We start from the raw sequence: 17,536 nt of genomic DNA, 5'->3' as shown, positions 1-17,536 counted from the left end.
ATACAGTGTCTTTATTCTTGGTGAGAGTAGGTACCATACCACCTCAGACCATGGTAAGTGGGAAAAATAGTTTCAAAATTCTATGTACACTGTAGTCACAATAAGATATCTCATCATATAGATAGTTAAGGAACCGAGCTTGGATTCAAGTCTAAGTGTGTCCAAATCCAAAGCCTAAGTTATTTTCATCATAGAACCTTCTCTGAAAGAGGTAGGTATATCTTTATGGTGTCTTTATTATGTTTCTGCTTGTGAACATTTTTCTGTTAACTACTTTTTTATTTCCCGGTTTTTAGTGTGACAAGTACAAGACTGGAGTTATTGATGGGCCTGCATGTAATAGCCTTTGTGTTACAGAAACTCTTTACTTTGGAAAATGCTTATCTACCAAGCCCAACAATCAGGTATGGACATTATGAATAAACATTCCAGGTTGATGGTGCACTCCAATTTTACTTTAAATTAAAGCATTATTAGAATTATTGAACCAGAGCTTTAAGACATTTTATATACTTTAATTTTGTATGCTTTGATTCACTCATCCCACAGATGTTTATTAATCCCTTATTCCCAGTACATTCCAGACAATATTTTAGCTACTAGGGATCCAATGGTGATTAAGATAGATAAAATTACTTCCCTATGGTTCTTACATTATCCCAGAGGGGTGGGGAATATAAACAGTTGATAGATAGATACATAAGCAAGGTAATTACAGAATGTGGTGTGTTTTATATAGGATATACACAGGGCAAATTGATGGAGAACTCAGGGGGTGGGGATGGTAAAGATGTGCTTTAGAGGAGTTGATCAGGGAAGGCCTTTCTAACATAACATTTGAGCTCATATCTGCATTAAGAATTGAACTGCAGCCATGGGCAAAGGGCAGATGAGCTAAATCACAAAGAACTGTAAATAGCTGATAAACATAATGGAAAAAATGTTCTACCTCCCTTATATCAAAGAAATATAAATTAAAACAATGGAATACTATTGGGCTAGAAGAAAATGTAACAAACATCAGCATTGGTTATCCTTGGACAGTGGAATATTGCATGATTTTTAAGTTCATCTTTTTTCTTTGTATTATTTCTCAATTTCCAGTATAAATATACATTACTCTTACAATTATAGAAATTTAAAATAAATTCTAAGTTGGATACTAACCATGTTGAAACAAAGTCCAACATTTGAATATCTACTACATACCAGGTACTGTTTAGGGCATTGGGAGAGACCATGAGGCACAAGACAGATAAAGTCTCTGGTCTCTTGTGCCTTATGTTTCAGGTGAAAGAAGACAAATAATAAGTCAATAAATTAATAAGTAAGACCATGTTCAGACAGTGCTAAAGGCTGTGAAGAAAATAAAATGGGGTCATGAGTTAGAGAGAGAGTGGTTAGGGAAGGCCTATCTAAGGTGACATCTGATCTGAGACTTGAATGACGCGAAGGAGCTGGGTCTATGAAGATCTTTGAGAACCAACAGCAGATGAAGCATGTCATGAAACAGTGATAGGACTGATAGGTTTAAGGAACAGAAGAAAGACCAGTGTAGCTGGGATATACTCAGGAAGTAAGTGGGACAAGATCAGATTGGAGAAGTAGGCCAGGCCAGCTCATATGAAGCCTAACAGGTAATGAAAAAGACTTTGGATTTTATACTAATTAAATTAGAGGGTTTGAAGCAGGGGAGTGATATAATCTGCTTTGTTTGGATTAATATAATAATCTTATTTATTTTTTATATATAAGCAAGAGTAGACTGCCTGGGCTCAAATGCTGGCTTTGCCACTATTGTGTTACCTTTAGCATACTAAGTAACACTAAAGTGTTACTTTCACTTCTCTCTCCTTCAGTTTCCCATCAGTAAAATGAGGATAATAACAGTATCTACTTCATAGGATTGATATAAAGAGTAAAATAATAAAATAAATTAGTAGACCAGAGCACATAATAAACACCACATAATATTAGTTTGATAAATAGCTAGATAGTTAATAATGACTAAATTTGGGGTTTGGGGTTAGGGAAATGGATATAGATGAACTTTGCCTTTCATCCTTCTGTGTAATTTGACTTTTTAAAAATTATATTTATAGCTATAAATGCTTACATTAAGAAAAAAGAGAGGCCTCAGATAAACAGCCTAACTTTACAATTTAAGGAACTAGAAAAGAACAAACTAAACTCAAAGCCAGCAGAAGGAAGGAAATAATACAGATTACAACAGAGATAAAGGAAAGAGACTACAAAAACAATGGAGAAAATCAATGAAACCAAAAATTGGTTCTTTGAAAATATCAACAAAATTGACCAACCTTTAGCTAGATGAACTAAGAAGAAGACTCAAATGACTAAAATCAGAAATAAAGTGGAGACATTAGTACCGATTCTACAAAAATAAAAAGGATTATATAAGAGTACAATGAACAGTTGTACACCAAAAAATTGCATAACTTAGATGAAACAGGCAAATTTCTATAAATACAAAACCTTCCAAGATATAGAAAATCTGAATAGATCTATATGTAACTAGTGAGAGTGAATCAGTAATCAAAAGTCTCCCAACAAGAAGAGCCCTGGACCTATTGGCTTCACTGATGAATTCTATCAAACATTTAAAGAACTAACACCAGTTCATTTCAACCTTTTTCAAAAAATTGAAGAGGAGAGAATACTTCCTGACTTATACTATAAGGCCAGCATTACCCTGATACCAATACCAGATAAAGACACTACAAGAAAACTACAAAACAATATATCTTATGAACATTTATGCAAAAGTCCTCAACAAAATACTAACAAACCAAAATCAGTCTCATATTAAAAGGCTCATATACCACGACCACATGAGATTTATTACTGGAATGCAAGGATGGTTCAACATAAGAAAATTGATCAGTGTAATACACCACATTACCAGATGAAGGGAAAAGGGATCTTCTCAATTGATGTAGAGCAAGTATTTAACAAAATTCAGTACATTTTCATGATAAAAGCACTGAACAAACCAGGAATAGAAAGCTACTACCGCAACATAACAAAACCCACATATGAAAAACCCATAACTAACATGATGAAACATGGAAAGCTTTTCCTCTAAGATAAGGAACAAGGCAAGGATGCCCAGTTTTGCCACTTCTGTTCAACAAAGTTCTAGCCAGATCAGTTAGACAAGAAAAAAAATTAAATGCATCCAATTGGAAAGGAATTAGTAAAATTATCTTGTCGACAGACAATATGATCTAATATAGAAAAACCTAATGATTCTACACACAAAATAGAGCTAACAGGCAAATTTAGCAAAGTAGTAGGAAACAAAGTCAACAAACAAAAATTAATTATATTTCTATACACTAACAATGAACAATCCAAAAAGGAAATTAAGAAAACTATTACATGTACAAAAGCAACAAAAAGAATATTTAGGAATTAACTTAACCAGGGAGACTTGTACAATGAAAACTTCAAAACATTGCTGAAAGAAATTAAAGGCATAAACAAATGGAACATGTTCTATGTTCATAGATTGGGATACTTAATATCGTTAAGATGTTATTACCCAAAGTGATCTACAGATTCAGTGAGATTCCTGTCAAAATCCAAATGACAATTTTTGCGGAAATAGAAAAACGCATCCTAAAATTTATATGGAATCTCAGTGGACCCTGAATAGCCAAAACAATGTTGGAAAAAGAAGCACAAAGCTTGAGGATTTGCACTTCTTGATTTCAAGTCATACTATAAAGCTACAGTAATCAAAACAGTGTGGTACTGGAATAAAGGTAGACATATAAACCAATGAAATAAAATAGCTCAGAAATAAGCCCTCACTTATATGGTCAAATGATTTTTAATAAGGGTGCTAAGACTATTTAATAGGAAAAGGATTGCCTTTTCAATAAATGGTGCTGGGAAAACTGGATATTTGTATGCAAAAGAATGAAGTTGGACTCTTACCTCACACCATATGCAAAATTTAAGTCAAAATGGATCAAAGGTCTAAATGTAAGGGCTAAAACTATAGAACTCTTAGATGAAAACATAGGGTAAAAGCTTCATTCATGATATTAGATTGGCAATGATTTCTTGAATATGGTACCAAAGGCACAGTCAACAAAAGAAAAAATAGAGAAATTGGACTTCATGAAAATTAAAAAATTTTATGCATCAAAAGACAATATCAATAGAATAAAATCACAAACCGAAGAATGAGAATATTTGCAAATGATATATATGGTAAGGGATTAATTAATATCCAGAATGTATAGAGAACTCCTAAAATGCAGCAATAAAAATCAAACAGCTGGGTTCAAAAATGGGCAAAGGACACGGATAGACAGTTCTCCAAAAAGATGTACAAATGGTCAATAAGTACATGAAAAGATGTTCAGCATCACTGATCATTAGGGAAATGCAAATTAAAACCACAGTGAGATGCCACCTCATACCCATTAGGATGGCTCTTATTTAAAAAAAAAACAAAAAACAACAAAACAAAATAAGTGTGGTGAGGAGGTAAAGAAATAGGAACCGTTGTGCACTATTTGGTGGGAATATAAAATGGTATAGTCACTACAAAAAAACAGTATGGCAGCTCCTCAAAAAAAAAAAAAAAGCCTTATAATCCAGCAATTCCACTCCTGGGTATATACCTAAAAGAATTGAAAGCAGGGTCTCAGAAGAGATATTTTTACACCCATGTCCATGTCAACATTATTCACAATAGCTAAAACATGGAAGCAACCCAAGTGTCTATTGGCTGATGAATGGGAATGCAAAATGTGGTATTATATCTATAATGGAAAACTAGTCAACTTTAAAAAGGAAGGAAATTCTGACACCTGCCACAATATGGATGAACCTTGAGGACATAATGCTAAATGAAATAAGCCAGTCACAAAAAGACAAATTCTGTATGATTCCATTTATGAGTTACTTAGAGTGAGTAGGCAAGATCATAAAGACAAAGTAGAATGGTTATGCCAGGGGCTGGGGGGAAAGGGGTAACAGTTATTGTTTAATGAGTATAGAGTTTCAGTTTTACAAGATGAAGACTTCTGAAGGACAGTAGTGATGGTAGCACAATTTCATCAATGCAGTACCACTGAATGGTTAAGATGGTAAATTTTATGTTTTTGATATTTTACCACAACAGCGTACAAAATAACATTGACAGTCATGGTCAAAAAATAAATATTTAGGAATACATTACTTTTATAACTTAAAAAGGAAAAGTTTTGGAGTATTATTTCAAAATTGCATATCAGTCAGTCAATCTCAAATGTTTTGTTGCTTGTGTTCTTTTAGAGGAGGACACTAAAAATAAGGTGGTAGATTTGTCTACTCAGCTTAAAGCATAACTTGCTGTTCTTTTTCATAGATGTATTTAGGGATTTGGGATAATCTACCAGGGGTTGTGAAATGTCAAATGGAACAAGCACTTCATCTTGATTTTGGAACAGAATTGGAACCAAGAAAAGAAATAGTGCTATTTGATAAACCAACTAGGGGAACTACTGTACAGAAATTCAAGGAAATGGTCTACGGTCTCTTTAAAGTAAGTATTCCCATCCACGTTAGTAGTGTGAAGCAGTACTCTTCTGGAAGACTTGTCAGAACCTCATCCTAAACCACAAAAATGTTGCTATTTTTTGACCTGTATCAGGGACTCCATCTTGAGGCAATAATTCAGAGAAAAATGTGTAGAGATATTTAATCACTAAAAATGTTACGAGAGGGACTTCATTCTGTAGTTTGACATAACTGATACTTTTTTTTAAAAGGTGAAATAAAATTAGTGCATCCTGCTTGCAAATTATTTTTAATTTAAAGAAATATTTAAAAATTAAATAGAAATATTAAAAGATGAAAATAATCACCTTTTGGAAAGAATTGGAAAGAATCTTTTTTTTTTTTTTTTTTTTTTTTTTTTCATTTTTATTGCTCTTTTCACTCATCTTTCTTTGCTTTGGACAGTTTTTATTTTCAGACTATTTTCTTCCAGAGAAGCTTCACAGGGAAACTTTTTAGCTTTCATCATTGCAACAATACAACTTCAACAAAATAATTGTTAATGTGATAACTACAAAATAGAAAATAATTTTCAGTTGACCCTTCTTATAACTTTGGATATGAGCACATTAGATTGCAACTTTGCAAGTAAACGTATAAGACGAAGAATTAGCATCTCAGTTAACTGTATTTTATCTAGTATAAGGGGGTTACAGGACTTAAGGTGGCCATTTCTTAAGACGGATATACTTGCCAAGTGAGTTTTACTGCAATTACATAAAACAGTTTTGACTCATTTAGCATTATATTCAGTGGCAACATTATTAGCATGGTAGTAAAGGAAGTTATTAGTATGTTAACATGAGGTATTTTCATTCTTTCTGTATAATTAGCTAAATTCTTATCTTTACAGGCAAAATTGGGTGATCAAGGAAACCTCTCTGAACTGGTTAATCTCATCTTGACAGTGGCCGATGGAGACAAAGATGGCCAGGTTTCCTTGGGAGAAGCAAAGTCAGCATGGGCACTTCTTCAATTAAATGAGTTTCTTCTTATGGTGATTCTTCAAGATAAAGAACATACTCCCAAATTAATGGGATTCTGTGGTGATCTCTATGTAATGGAAAGTGTTGAATATACCTCTCTTTATGGAATAAGCCTTCCATGGGTCATTGAACTTTTTATTCCATCTGGGTTCAGAAGAAGCATGGATCAGTTGTTCACACCATCATGGCCCAGAAAGGCTAAAATAGCCATAGGACTCCTAGAATTTGTGGAAGATGTTTTCCACGGACCCTATGGAAACTTCCTCATGTGCGATACTAGTGCCAAAAACCTAGGCTATAACGATAAATATGATTTGAAAATGGTAGACATGAGAAAAATTGTGCCAGAGACAAACCTGAAAGAACTTATAAAGGATCGTCACTGTGAGACTGATCTGGACTGTGTCTATGGCACAGACTGTCGAACTAGCTGTGACCAGAGTACGATGAAGTGTACTTCAGAAGTGATACAACCAAATTTGGCAAAAGCCTGTCAGTTACTCAAAGACTACCTACTTCGCGGTGCTCCAAGTGAAATTCGTGAAGAATTAGAAAAGCAACTTTATTCTTGTATTGCTCTCAAAGTCACAGCAAATCAAATGGAAATGGAACATTCTTTGATACTAAATAACCTAAAAACATTACTGTGGAAGAAAATTTCCTACACAAATGACTCTTAGTTCATTTGGACATTGTGACCATGGTAGAAAATCTACCACTTAAAAAGAAAAATTTTGGCTTCTGATTCAGATCCCTGACAGTTACACAAACCTCCTTTCCCCTGGTCCTAAGAAGCCATCATAAAATACATGTCAAATGCTGAAGTAATGGCAGGAGATATAGGATCAACATTCAAAAAGATTTCATTCCTGCTTTTTTGGAAGCCCTGGTACATTTCCCAGTAGATTCACTGTTAACTATTTTGACTGACTTAAAATAATGCTGTGAAAAGCCTCATTCCATAAACATCAACAGTGAAAGTATTCTGTAGATTTGTTAGCCAAAATACCATTGCTGGACACATTGTGTTTGCATTGAAGCTGCTGTTTAAAAGAAAATTTATACATAAATTTACTAATGTCTTAGCATGGTAAAGTTTGCACATTAACAGAAATTAAGACTGCAAAGCAGGTAAATTAAAATTACTCCTTTATAAACAAATGTTGGTTAATAGTATGGTTTGTTGTGTTATAGGCTTAAAAACACTTGAACTCATTTAAAATGACATCAAATATAATGTGGCCTCAATGTTTTGAGTGGCTCTTACCAAGCCTCTTAAAAATCCAGAACCCCTCAGGAAGTGTTTTATTTGGCAACATGTAACTGCCAATTTTAGAGGCTGAAAATGGATTAACTTTTATCATCTTAGATTCAAATGGTCTATCCATCTTATTTAACCAGCCGAGACCTTCAAAACCAACATCTTAAGACCACAGACCCAATCCAGATCCAGATCTTGAATTTGTGTTATGGGCAAGTAGGACATTAAGAGCAGGACTCTGATACCATAAGACTTTTTTAGTATATTTTGTTACGAGGCATGTAAATTTATCCATCTAGTATTTTCTCATGTAAATTTGATATGAGTTATTTGCAATTCTTTTATGTTTATTCAGACCTTTCAACATCTCCATTAATATGAAACACCTCTTAGCTTTCTCTCAAAAATCAGTCATGGATTAGTGCCAGATTTTTTTCTCTAAAATTATATACTTTGAAGGTATCTTTTCTTCCCACCAAACATCTGGTTAAAAGAAATGATTGAAACATTTCCTAGTGAAAGGTTGGTCTGTTGCTTGCTAGACTTTTTGGGAGAGCACATCATACAATTTGAAGGATAACTCTTGTCAGGGAGAACAGCCCAATTGGTCAATATGTAAGACAACTTTTTCTGGAAAAAGCTAATCTTGTTTCTTGAAGAAAAGTACTGTCAATTTCAAGGTATTTCCTACAAATTAACAAGGTCTTAACACAGAAATAGATGCAGATTCAATAAGTTTATTACTATCTTTATATGAAAAATCTTAATAGAAAATTTCAGTTTGGTTTATTAGCTCTCAGCAGCCCGTTCCTGAGCTCTGAGGAAGCTTGCCTTCTTCTGAGCTACCCGATCTTTCTTCTGGGCAAGAGACATTTTGGGACGGTTCCACCTATAAAACAAAGAGACAGGACTGTTATTTTTAAAAACTGCAGCTAAGGAAGATAGAGAACATTTAACTTCGATTGAAAAAGATAGACTTTTGTAACAAGATGGAGGTCAAGCAATCCAAATTCCAATATGTGTATTTATTTATAATTTTACGCTAACTTTCCCAAACCCCGACTTTTTGTAATACTGTTCTATTACCATATGGGGCCCAAAATCAAACATGTTAATACAATGCTTAGAATCATTAAGTGTTAGAAGAAATTGTACTAGGATAGAATGGGCCACCTCAGTAGCTTCTGAGGCTTATACAATTCTACCACCACAATTACTTTAGCAAACCTGGTTCCCTTCACTTCTGCAACATCATGCAGAGTTAGTGATCGAGTTTGCCCAACTTCACCCAGTCTGAGTGAGATGAAACAAGGCAGGGAACCCCTCCCTCCCAAGCTCTTTCCCTTGAAAAGACAACAGTAAGATGTATACCTCTTCTTTTTAACTTCCTTCTTAGGCTTCTTCTCATAGACTGGATTCTCTCGTATAGCAGCATGAGCTTTCTTATACATCTCCTCCATCTGAAACAAAGCAAAGCAAACAGTACTTGGTTTCATTTCATATCCCCTAAACAATAATACAGCGTATTATAATCTACTACTTAAGCCTATTTTGTCCTTCTAGCCAAATTCTCAAAAGGCACTAAACTAGATCAGTGGTGGTATCTGCTTAAACTTCTAAATATATATTTCTAAATTTCTTTTCCTAAGAAATTCCCAATTTTTACGATAGGCAATGAGTTGACATTCACAAAACTCAATCTTCCTCAAAATTTTTTTTCATGCATTTCTGAGGACTTTGGCTATATTTAAGTCACTCAAGTTTGAAGCAAACTGATTTCTGTAGAAACACATTTTATAGTCATTTAAAATACTATCTAACCTAAATTCATTCAAGTAAGGATACACACCAAAACAAAGCTTTAAGATGTTAAGATGACAAGTGTTTAAGAGGTCAAGAAGTAATTGCCAAATTAATTTGTCTTCCCCACATTCTCCAGATTTACATTTTCCATTGGTATCTGAAAGGTCTTTCATAGCTATCTCAGTACTGCATACCAGGGACCTCTTATATCTTGTACTACTACTACTACTATTACACCACCACGAGTTACTCGTATCTTGGCAACAATATTAAGCCTCTGTGGAACCAAAAGGAGGTGCAAATTTCTCTAGCATACCCTCAAAGCTTATCCAGTTGGACATCTTGGTGAGAATTTTGTTCTAAAACTCATCAAAAAATAATGTTGCAACTCTGAATTGTTTCAATTACCACCTACAAATAGTCTAACCTTAAAAAAGATTCACAGATTCATTCATACACTGATTTTTTTTCAATAAATATACAGCAGGCCTCTTTATCCCTGCAGATATTGAGGGACGATTATAGTTAGTTTGGGAGAAGTGGATTTTTGACTGCTTTGAGGGATGGCATGGGTTGGCACCCTTTACTCCACCCCTCCTTCCACATTATCAGGGTCAACTATAAATGACTTGATCCTGTGCAAGATCAAGTCATGAAGAACAGCTGTAAAATGCCTGAGTGTTCATTACCAAAATCTAGTAAAAATTACAGACCCCTAAAATGAATAACATAAACCAGGTCTCTTAAATTCAAAGTGGAGAAAATTCAATTACTACATGCATTTGTGTAAAGCTTAATTATTTAATCAGCAAAGGAAAATAATGCGAAATTTTTCACTGCACAAGACCTCAACTACCTAAATCACGTTTGAAAGTTAATTTACCTCTCTTAGCACTTTATTACAGCTTTCCACTGTACTTAAATCCATCTGACTTCAAAAACATGCACCTATCTACATTACTAAAATTACTTTTCCTAGCTCAAAACTCAAACTATGTGTTTATCCACCAGCCCTAGCCTATATACTGAGCATACAAATAACAAAGTAGTCTTTCCCCAATTAAAACACTATTTTAAAAATAATTTTCATAACCAAATATAACTGCACTAACAGAAAAAAAAAAATCTAACAATTACTCCGTATGTAACACTTAATATGTAACCCATTCATTTGTATATAATTCTGTATTTGTAATAGTTTTATAACAGTGTGATTTGTATTCTATGCTTTCATTACTGGTATTATCATCTTCAGTCACTCCAATGTGTTGACAGATAGCCCTGGAAAACTCGACTTTAAGGGTGATAAATTCTCCAACATTAAACTCACTTTAGCAAACATGGTTCACTTCTTCAGCATCATGCAGGACTAGTAATAGAATCTGTAGATATCCCTTTCTGTGTGCATGCCTAAGACATTCAGAAAGTCCGAAACACACGTACTTGCTATGAAAGAACCTTTCTTCCGCATGGCATCAAAATGAGTGAAGTGTAGTAACTAGCACCTCATAACAGACACAGATTAACTATGACCACAGAAATGAAATCTATACAGAACAGCCAAATACATAAAAGCTACCGAAGGCTTTAAATTTAGATGCTTGAAACCTGCCATCCTTTGTCTTCTAAAGATTCCTAAAAGCATGTTGTCAAGACTAACTCATGCTACCTTCCTTATCCTAGTTTATAACCTGCCCTAGATCCAACATCCCAATTTCATGTCATTTCATTTTAGGCCAAGGACAGCTTATTTGAGTCTGTCTATACCTATGAACATGCCCATATTCAACTTTTAACTGTTAACCTGAAATGAAGCCATATAATGTACCCACTAAAAACAAATAGTAAACCTAGTTCTATAATTAACCACAGGCATATTTAGTTAAAAATTTTACCATGTCTGGAGTTACGTTGTTCTTTATGTATTGAGAGAACTGTTTCTTATAAGCGTCTTCATCTTCTTCCATTAGGTAACGCATGTAATCTGCAACGTTCTGACCCATGATGTGCTTCCGATGTACTTCTGCATTGAATTCCTTGCTTTCTGAATCATAGCCAGGGAATCGTTTGGTACTAAAAGAAAGTTTTTCATATTTTAGTATACACTGATTTACATCAGTTCACTAGCAGGAATTCATTTCTGTAGCTGCCTTCAGTCCCGTCTTGAAACAATTAAATTGCATCATGTGCAACCAAAGGACCAACTGTTGACTGCTCAGTTAGTGGGATATCATCATTCAGCAGCTAATTTCTGAATTCCAGGATGGAAAATCATGCCACAAACACCTTTAAAAACCATTAAATAAACCAAGCCTTTTCGCCACTATAAAGTTAGTCCTCCTTATCATCATAGCAAAGTTTTAAAACTGCCCCCACCCCGATCCTAGAATTTCACAGTGGTGCTTCAGGGTACATGGGAGTTAAGTGAGTCACTCAAGATTACATAGCTGCCTTGAAACAGAATTGCAGATCCACAACCCTTCCTCCCCAACATTATAAAATTAAGTTCTAGTTACGTTACATTTCATATATATATACACACACAACTCTTGGATGTTAAATCACCAACCACTAAAACATTCCTAAAAAGCTAATAAATCATTTAAAGATGTTTCTACTCAACAACAGATATCATTAATCCAAAGGAACATCCCAATTAAAACAACTTAATTAGCTTCTAAGAATGGCCTACAATCTTATCTCCAGTTAAAAGTTTAGAAATCTGTCATAAGCCTTTTTCATGAAACTTTTTTCCTTGAGACATTTTCCCATAACTCAGTAATTTTCTTTCTGAATGGAAAAAAAATGCACTAGAAGGGAATGGGGGTGGGTGGGCCGTGATGAAATCAAGCTCTTATTTCTAACCAAAACTTAAGTCACAAACGAAAGGTAGTGGTTTCAACCCCGGCTCTTCTACTTCTTGGCTCCAAAATCTTGGATAAACCATTTTTACCACTCAACCCCAGTCTCTTCACTTATAATATGGAGTTCAGGCAACGAGGCCTTGAATACTATATTACCTGTGAGGAATAGACAAGCCTCCATCCACAGCTCCCTTCAGGGCCCCAAAAACTTTATTTCCAGTAGTAGTTCTTGCAAGCCCTGCATCCAAATAGCAGGTAAAGGCACCAGGTTGACCATCAATGCTTTCCACATTGTATTCATCTCCGGTCACCTCCACTTGGCCTTCATAGATTTTGTCCATGCCAAATCTATTGAGAAGCTATTAACAAAAAAAACCAGTCTAAATACCTGTCTGAATATATTCAAACAATATCTCAAGTCACAACTTTAATGACCTGACAAAAATTTTCCAATGCATTTATCCCTTTATCCTACTCTGCATCAAGCTGCTCTCGTAGTTAATGACAATGTTCCCCACGCCCAAACATATTTATAACCAATGAAGATGTGGGTCCCCGACAATGATGCATGCTTAACAATCCCACTGCAAAACAATGTCAGTAACTCAGGAAACAAAATGCAAAATCATTTTCATCTTTTCTGCATGACAGGAAATACTGCCACCCAGAGGCAGAGATGATTAAAACAAAAATGAATCTTCCACAATGCCTGCCCCGTCCCACAAGAAACTGCTTCTCAAAATTTAACATACACATAAATCACTTGGACATCCTACTAAACTATAGATTCTCAAGATATGGAGCAGAGTCTGTGTATTTATGTATGCTTACAATCAGATCTACACTTCTGAGTAGATCTGCCCAACAAGGCAGCCACTAACTAGCCACAAGTGGCTATTAAAATGTAAATTAAAAATTCAGTTCATCAGTAGTACTAGATACATTTCAAGTGCTCAAAAGCCACGTGTTACTGGTTACCATATCAACAGCACAGATTAAAGATATCCACCAATGCAGAAAATTCTATTGGTCTAAATACATCCAACAAACAGGACAGAAAAACAGGAAAACTGCTTCCCAAATCTGTCGGAAAATGTATGGTGTTTCGATCAAACCTTGTTTTTATAAAATCATCTTTGCCAATGATGCCCTTATAAGCCACACGGTAACAACAAGCACTCTCTTGACCTCACAGCTGAGGGTATTTTATCCATGTGTGAACATTTACCTTACAGAAAATTCCAAACAATGATCTAATTCCAAAAAACATCAGTTAAAATAGTCCTGTACATACCCTGCGGGCCAGCAGCAGGCCAGTACAATATGCTGCAGCATAATTTGTCAGGCCAACCTTCACACCATACTTTGGAAGTTCATGAGCATAAGCTGCACAAACTATCATATCTCCTTCTATACGGGCATAAGCAATCTGTAAGAGAAAAAAAAGGTTAGTAATCTGCTTTCACTGTTTAAGTACCTTCTTGTTCCAAGGACTTGAAGGAAAAAGAAAAAAAGCCAGACATAGATCCACGGCACTTAAAATTTGTCTTTGTTAAACCCACTCACATCCAACTACATGTGGCTTGGTCAATTATAACAGGTAGATTTATGACTCTGTAAATATGTTTGTCTAATGTCACAATATGTAAGACTAAAATTATCATAAGGACACTGAATACTAAAATGCCTTTGGGATAAATACTATACTTCCTTACTTCTAAATACAGAAGACTTAGCAGGTTAGCTGCTGAATCAAAGAGGCATTTTGAAAAGTCAAAGGAATCCCCAATTATTTCAAAAATCTTTTGAATTAAGCATATTTAAGTCCAATAACGTTTTGGACACTCAGTGTTTAGTTATGTGAACTCAGGCATGGAGGAAGATTTTGCCCAGAAAACAGGGGTGTCTGCCTCCTACAAGGGCCCAGCAAATTTCAAGTATAAAAATTTTCCCTAGTTGTTAAAAGCCCATAAAATTGTCTTCTAGGAGCAAACTGCCACTTTTTTGGAACAATTTAAGAGGGAGACACCTTTATACATAACAATTAGAACTTACTTCAAACAAAAAGCAGGAATAAGAACAATCTTAAAAGCCTAATTTAACCTTCACAACTACCCACCCCTTAAATAGTGAATATGTGGTATGTAAGACCATATAGCAAAAGGCAGGACTTATAGTCCACGGCAAATTCTATCGTTCTACTGGAATTTTTGTGAGCAAGAACCTTCTGCTTGCTCTTTAAATTATCCTCCACCTCACCCGCCCCTGTAAAATAAGGTAGAACCATAAATTCCTCTAACCTTCTTTGCCCCCCCAATTAGAAAATAAATGGGATTCAACTGGGCCCAGATTGATAAACGAGGCTTTCAGTCAGAATATTTTTTTAAGCACCAATTTCCAGGCTCCAATTTAAGACCTACAAAAAGGGAAAGAACTACTCACTTAATATTTTTGGAGTCTCAGGCATTACATTTGATGGCCCTTCTAACCCATACATGTTTTTGTTTTCCAAGTACAATTTCTCTAGCACAGTAAATTATGGGGAGGTAGGTTTACCATCATTGCTTGAGTCTAGAATGCAACTTACCTGACAAATGATATCTCTGTTGGTTACACGAACTATCATCCTGTATTTGGGTGTGTTGTACTTATTTTTATCCTGGATTACCAAACGTTTTCGGGCATAGTAATCAGTTTTACCCTCTAAAAGAAAAAAAAAAATAGTTTAAGAAAGTCTACACCACTGCAAAGATTTTTTTTCACTATGAACACGAAAACCTGACCATACCTCGTCGTCTTCTGAATTTCACTTGGTATCTCTTGAAGTAGGCCTTATTCTTGACAACTTTAACAAACCCCTTAAAAAGAAAAAAAGAATTATTAAAACTCTGGTAATTATTTCAGCTTATACTTTTTGACATCTGAAATTGTAACAAAACAACATTTGAACTTCAAAAGTGAATCTAGACAACTGTCCCTCATGTAGAGTCCAGTGTTTCTCAAACCATCTGGGGTCAAAGATCACTACACTATTTCTTCTTTCCATCTGTCAAGACAGTTTTGTATATAACAAAATAAAGATGAATCATTGGGGGAAAAATGAAATAAAAAAGCAAACATACAAAACACAATGCGATTTCTTATATTCATCAGATATAAAACTGTCACTGTTTTTAAATTTTTTAATGCTTACTCTCAACTTTTCTACCTCTTCCTTGGCGGACCAACACTGATTCTTGTGCCAAACTTTTGCAAAGCCCTGCTCCAGACAGCAGTCAATCTTGACAAACGTTCATCTGTTCTGAACACTATCCCATTTCGAGAACCTAAACTCCTATTTTCCATCACTTTACATACACGGACGATTTTCAAAAGTCTAAATTATACCACAAAACTGAACTTGCTAGATCATATTCAGCAATTACTCCCAATTAAAACAGGACTGTCTCCCACCAACTTAGCAACACTCGCTCCAAGAATCATTAAAAACTGGTACCAGCGACAGTCTATAAAGAGGCAGAAAGCGCATACCAAGCCAAAGGAGCTTCCTTTCAGGGCTCACAGACGCCGCAGCCTCCAAGCTCTACTGACGGTTTTGGCTTAAAAGCAACTTCTTCAGACCAACGACACCGGCTTTCTGAAAAGACCCGCCGGACCCAACGCTCTCCCGGAAAACCCACCAAGCAGTCAGGGGTGGGGCTGGGTCCAAGAAGTCGCAGCCCGTCTCCAATCAGGTATGCCCCACCGAGCTTTGAGACTGACTAATGCAACCTCGCCTACCGGGGCTCCCTCGGACGAGCCGGCACTATCTCCATGCTTGTCTACTGAACTCACCACCCTCCACAGCCCGCCGCCCCAGGTCCTGCTCTTCTTCGTCAATCCCCTTCCCACCAAGTTTGCGCGCCCGGTGGCAGCCATTAAGGCCACGTTGGGAGCTGCAGCCCGACCTGGGCAAAGCCGGTAATCTAATGCCATCCGACCCCTGCGCCACGCAAGATCGGCCGTAGGTTGGCGTTAAGGTTAGGAGAAAGAACCCCCGACCATCTGTAGCCCCGGGATCGGGATACCCACTCACCATCCTGCGGAACAGAGAGACCCGCGTTCGCGGCTCGTCACAGACCTACAGGCCAAGCACAGCTCCGGGGTGAAAAAGGCCCCAGCTCGTGCGCAGGCGCAGTATGTAGCGCCAGCGATCACGTAAGCGACGTGCGGAAGAGAAATCCGCCGTCCGTCTGGAGAGCGGCATGTCTCCCCCTGCTGGTAGGAGGAATCCTGCTGGATTTCTCCCTGCCGCGACAAATATTCAGTGTTCCTGGCTGATGATTTCACAGGGATTGACGGTGAGCAGTAGCAGGGAGGATTTCACTTCCCTATGCTAGGAAGTTGTTTCATAACAAACATATATTACTTTGGTAAGCAGGAAAAGAGTTTAAAAATTAAATAGAATCAATTTGCTGTGGAACTCTTTTGCTTCTGCAGGAAACTACCTCCTGGACTAGTCGTCCCGGCCCGGAACATAGAGTCGCCCAGGAAGCCTTGCCTTCGTGCTCTAAGACTAGGTTATGAACCCCTCTTCTGCTTTCCCACAGCACCTTCGTACCTGCTTAGGCTCACCCTAAGGACTCTTCACCTTTCAATCTCCAGCACCTAGCATGGTACTGACATTCGGTAACTGCTTGGTATTTATTAAATGTTAAGAGAACTACTGTTCTCTCCTTCCCGCCTCTTTACCTACATCATCTTCCCTGGTCTCTGACCACTTCGTTCCTTTTCCCTCTCTCCATTGCTCTAATGTGGTCGGCTTAACTTTTTTTCTGTTTAAATCCTTTTTCCATTCTTTTAAAACTAATTGTAACTGGGAAGTAAGTCATTTTACTATTCTCCATATGAAGACTGAAGAGAACCAACCAACCAAACAAAAAACATCTCAAGAGAAATAATTCCCTCACCTAACAATATTTCAAGGGTGGTCTTTGGGCTATTGCATGGGAATTATTTGGGTACTGGTTAAAATGCAGATATATGAATATCCACCAGCTCTACTG

General features: G+C 36.3%; 2 protein-coding genes and 2 non-coding genes across 7 annotated transcripts in view; 1 reads left to right on the top strand and 3 right to left on the bottom strand.

The window, feature by feature from the left end:
* Positions 1 to 7,729, top strand: part of DIPK1A (divergent protein kinase domain 1A) — a 99,822-nt gene extending 92,093 nt beyond the window's left edge. For all 3 annotated transcript variants that reach the window (XM_039838852.1, XM_039838850.1, XM_039838851.1), the window contains exons 3-5: positions 297 to 404; positions 5,387 to 5,563; positions 6,431 to 7,729. In XM_039838852.1, the coding sequence (XP_039694786.1) occupies positions 297 to 404; positions 5,387 to 5,563; positions 6,431 to 7,243 (1,098 nt within the window). In that variant the 3' untranslated portion in view covers positions 7,244 to 7,729. The remainder of the gene's footprint in view (positions 1 to 296; positions 405 to 5,386; positions 5,564 to 6,430) is intronic.
* An 815-nt stretch (positions 7,730 to 8,544) lies between these two features.
* RPL5 (ribosomal protein L5) lies at positions 8,545 to 16,722 on the bottom strand. Of its 2 annotated transcripts, none has more exons than XM_039838853.1 (8): positions 16,567 to 16,722; positions 15,280 to 15,349; positions 15,079 to 15,194; positions 13,786 to 13,920; positions 12,648 to 12,850; positions 11,523 to 11,700; positions 9,196 to 9,284; positions 8,545 to 8,713 (listed from the first exon to the last, which is right to left on the bottom strand). In XM_039838853.1, the coding sequence occupies exons 1-8, from the start codon at positions 16,567 to 16,569 to the stop codon at positions 8,614 to 8,616; spliced, it is 894 nt and encodes a 297-aa protein (XP_039694787.1). In that variant the 5' UTR covers positions 16,570 to 16,722; the 3' UTR covers positions 8,545 to 8,613. The 2 variants fall into 2 exon arrangements, with proteins under 2 accessions (XP_039694787.1, XP_039694788.1); XM_039838854.1 differs by having other exon boundaries at positions 9,196 to 9,281.
* Positions 8,972 to 9,104, bottom strand: LOC120583572 (small nucleolar RNA SNORA66). Its single transcript, XR_005647811.1, has one exon. It is a non-coding gene; the product is annotated as a small nucleolar RNA SNORA66 (small nucleolar RNA).
* On the bottom strand, positions 11,773 to 11,869 carry LOC120583571 (small nucleolar RNA SNORD21). Its single transcript, XR_005647810.1, has one exon. It is a non-coding gene; the product is annotated as a small nucleolar RNA SNORD21 (small nucleolar RNA).
* Positions 16,723 to 17,536: the final 814 nt, after the last annotated feature.

The sequence above is a fragment of the Pteropus medius genome, unplaced genomic scaffold, assembly GCF_902729225.1.
Source record: "Pteropus medius unplaced genomic scaffold, Ma_sr-lr_union100, whole genome shotgun sequence".
NCBI classification, from domain to species: domain Eukaryota; kingdom Metazoa; phylum Chordata; class Mammalia; order Chiroptera; family Pteropodidae; genus Pteropus; species Pteropus medius.
This window is presented reverse-complemented; position numbering and strand designations above follow the sequence as displayed.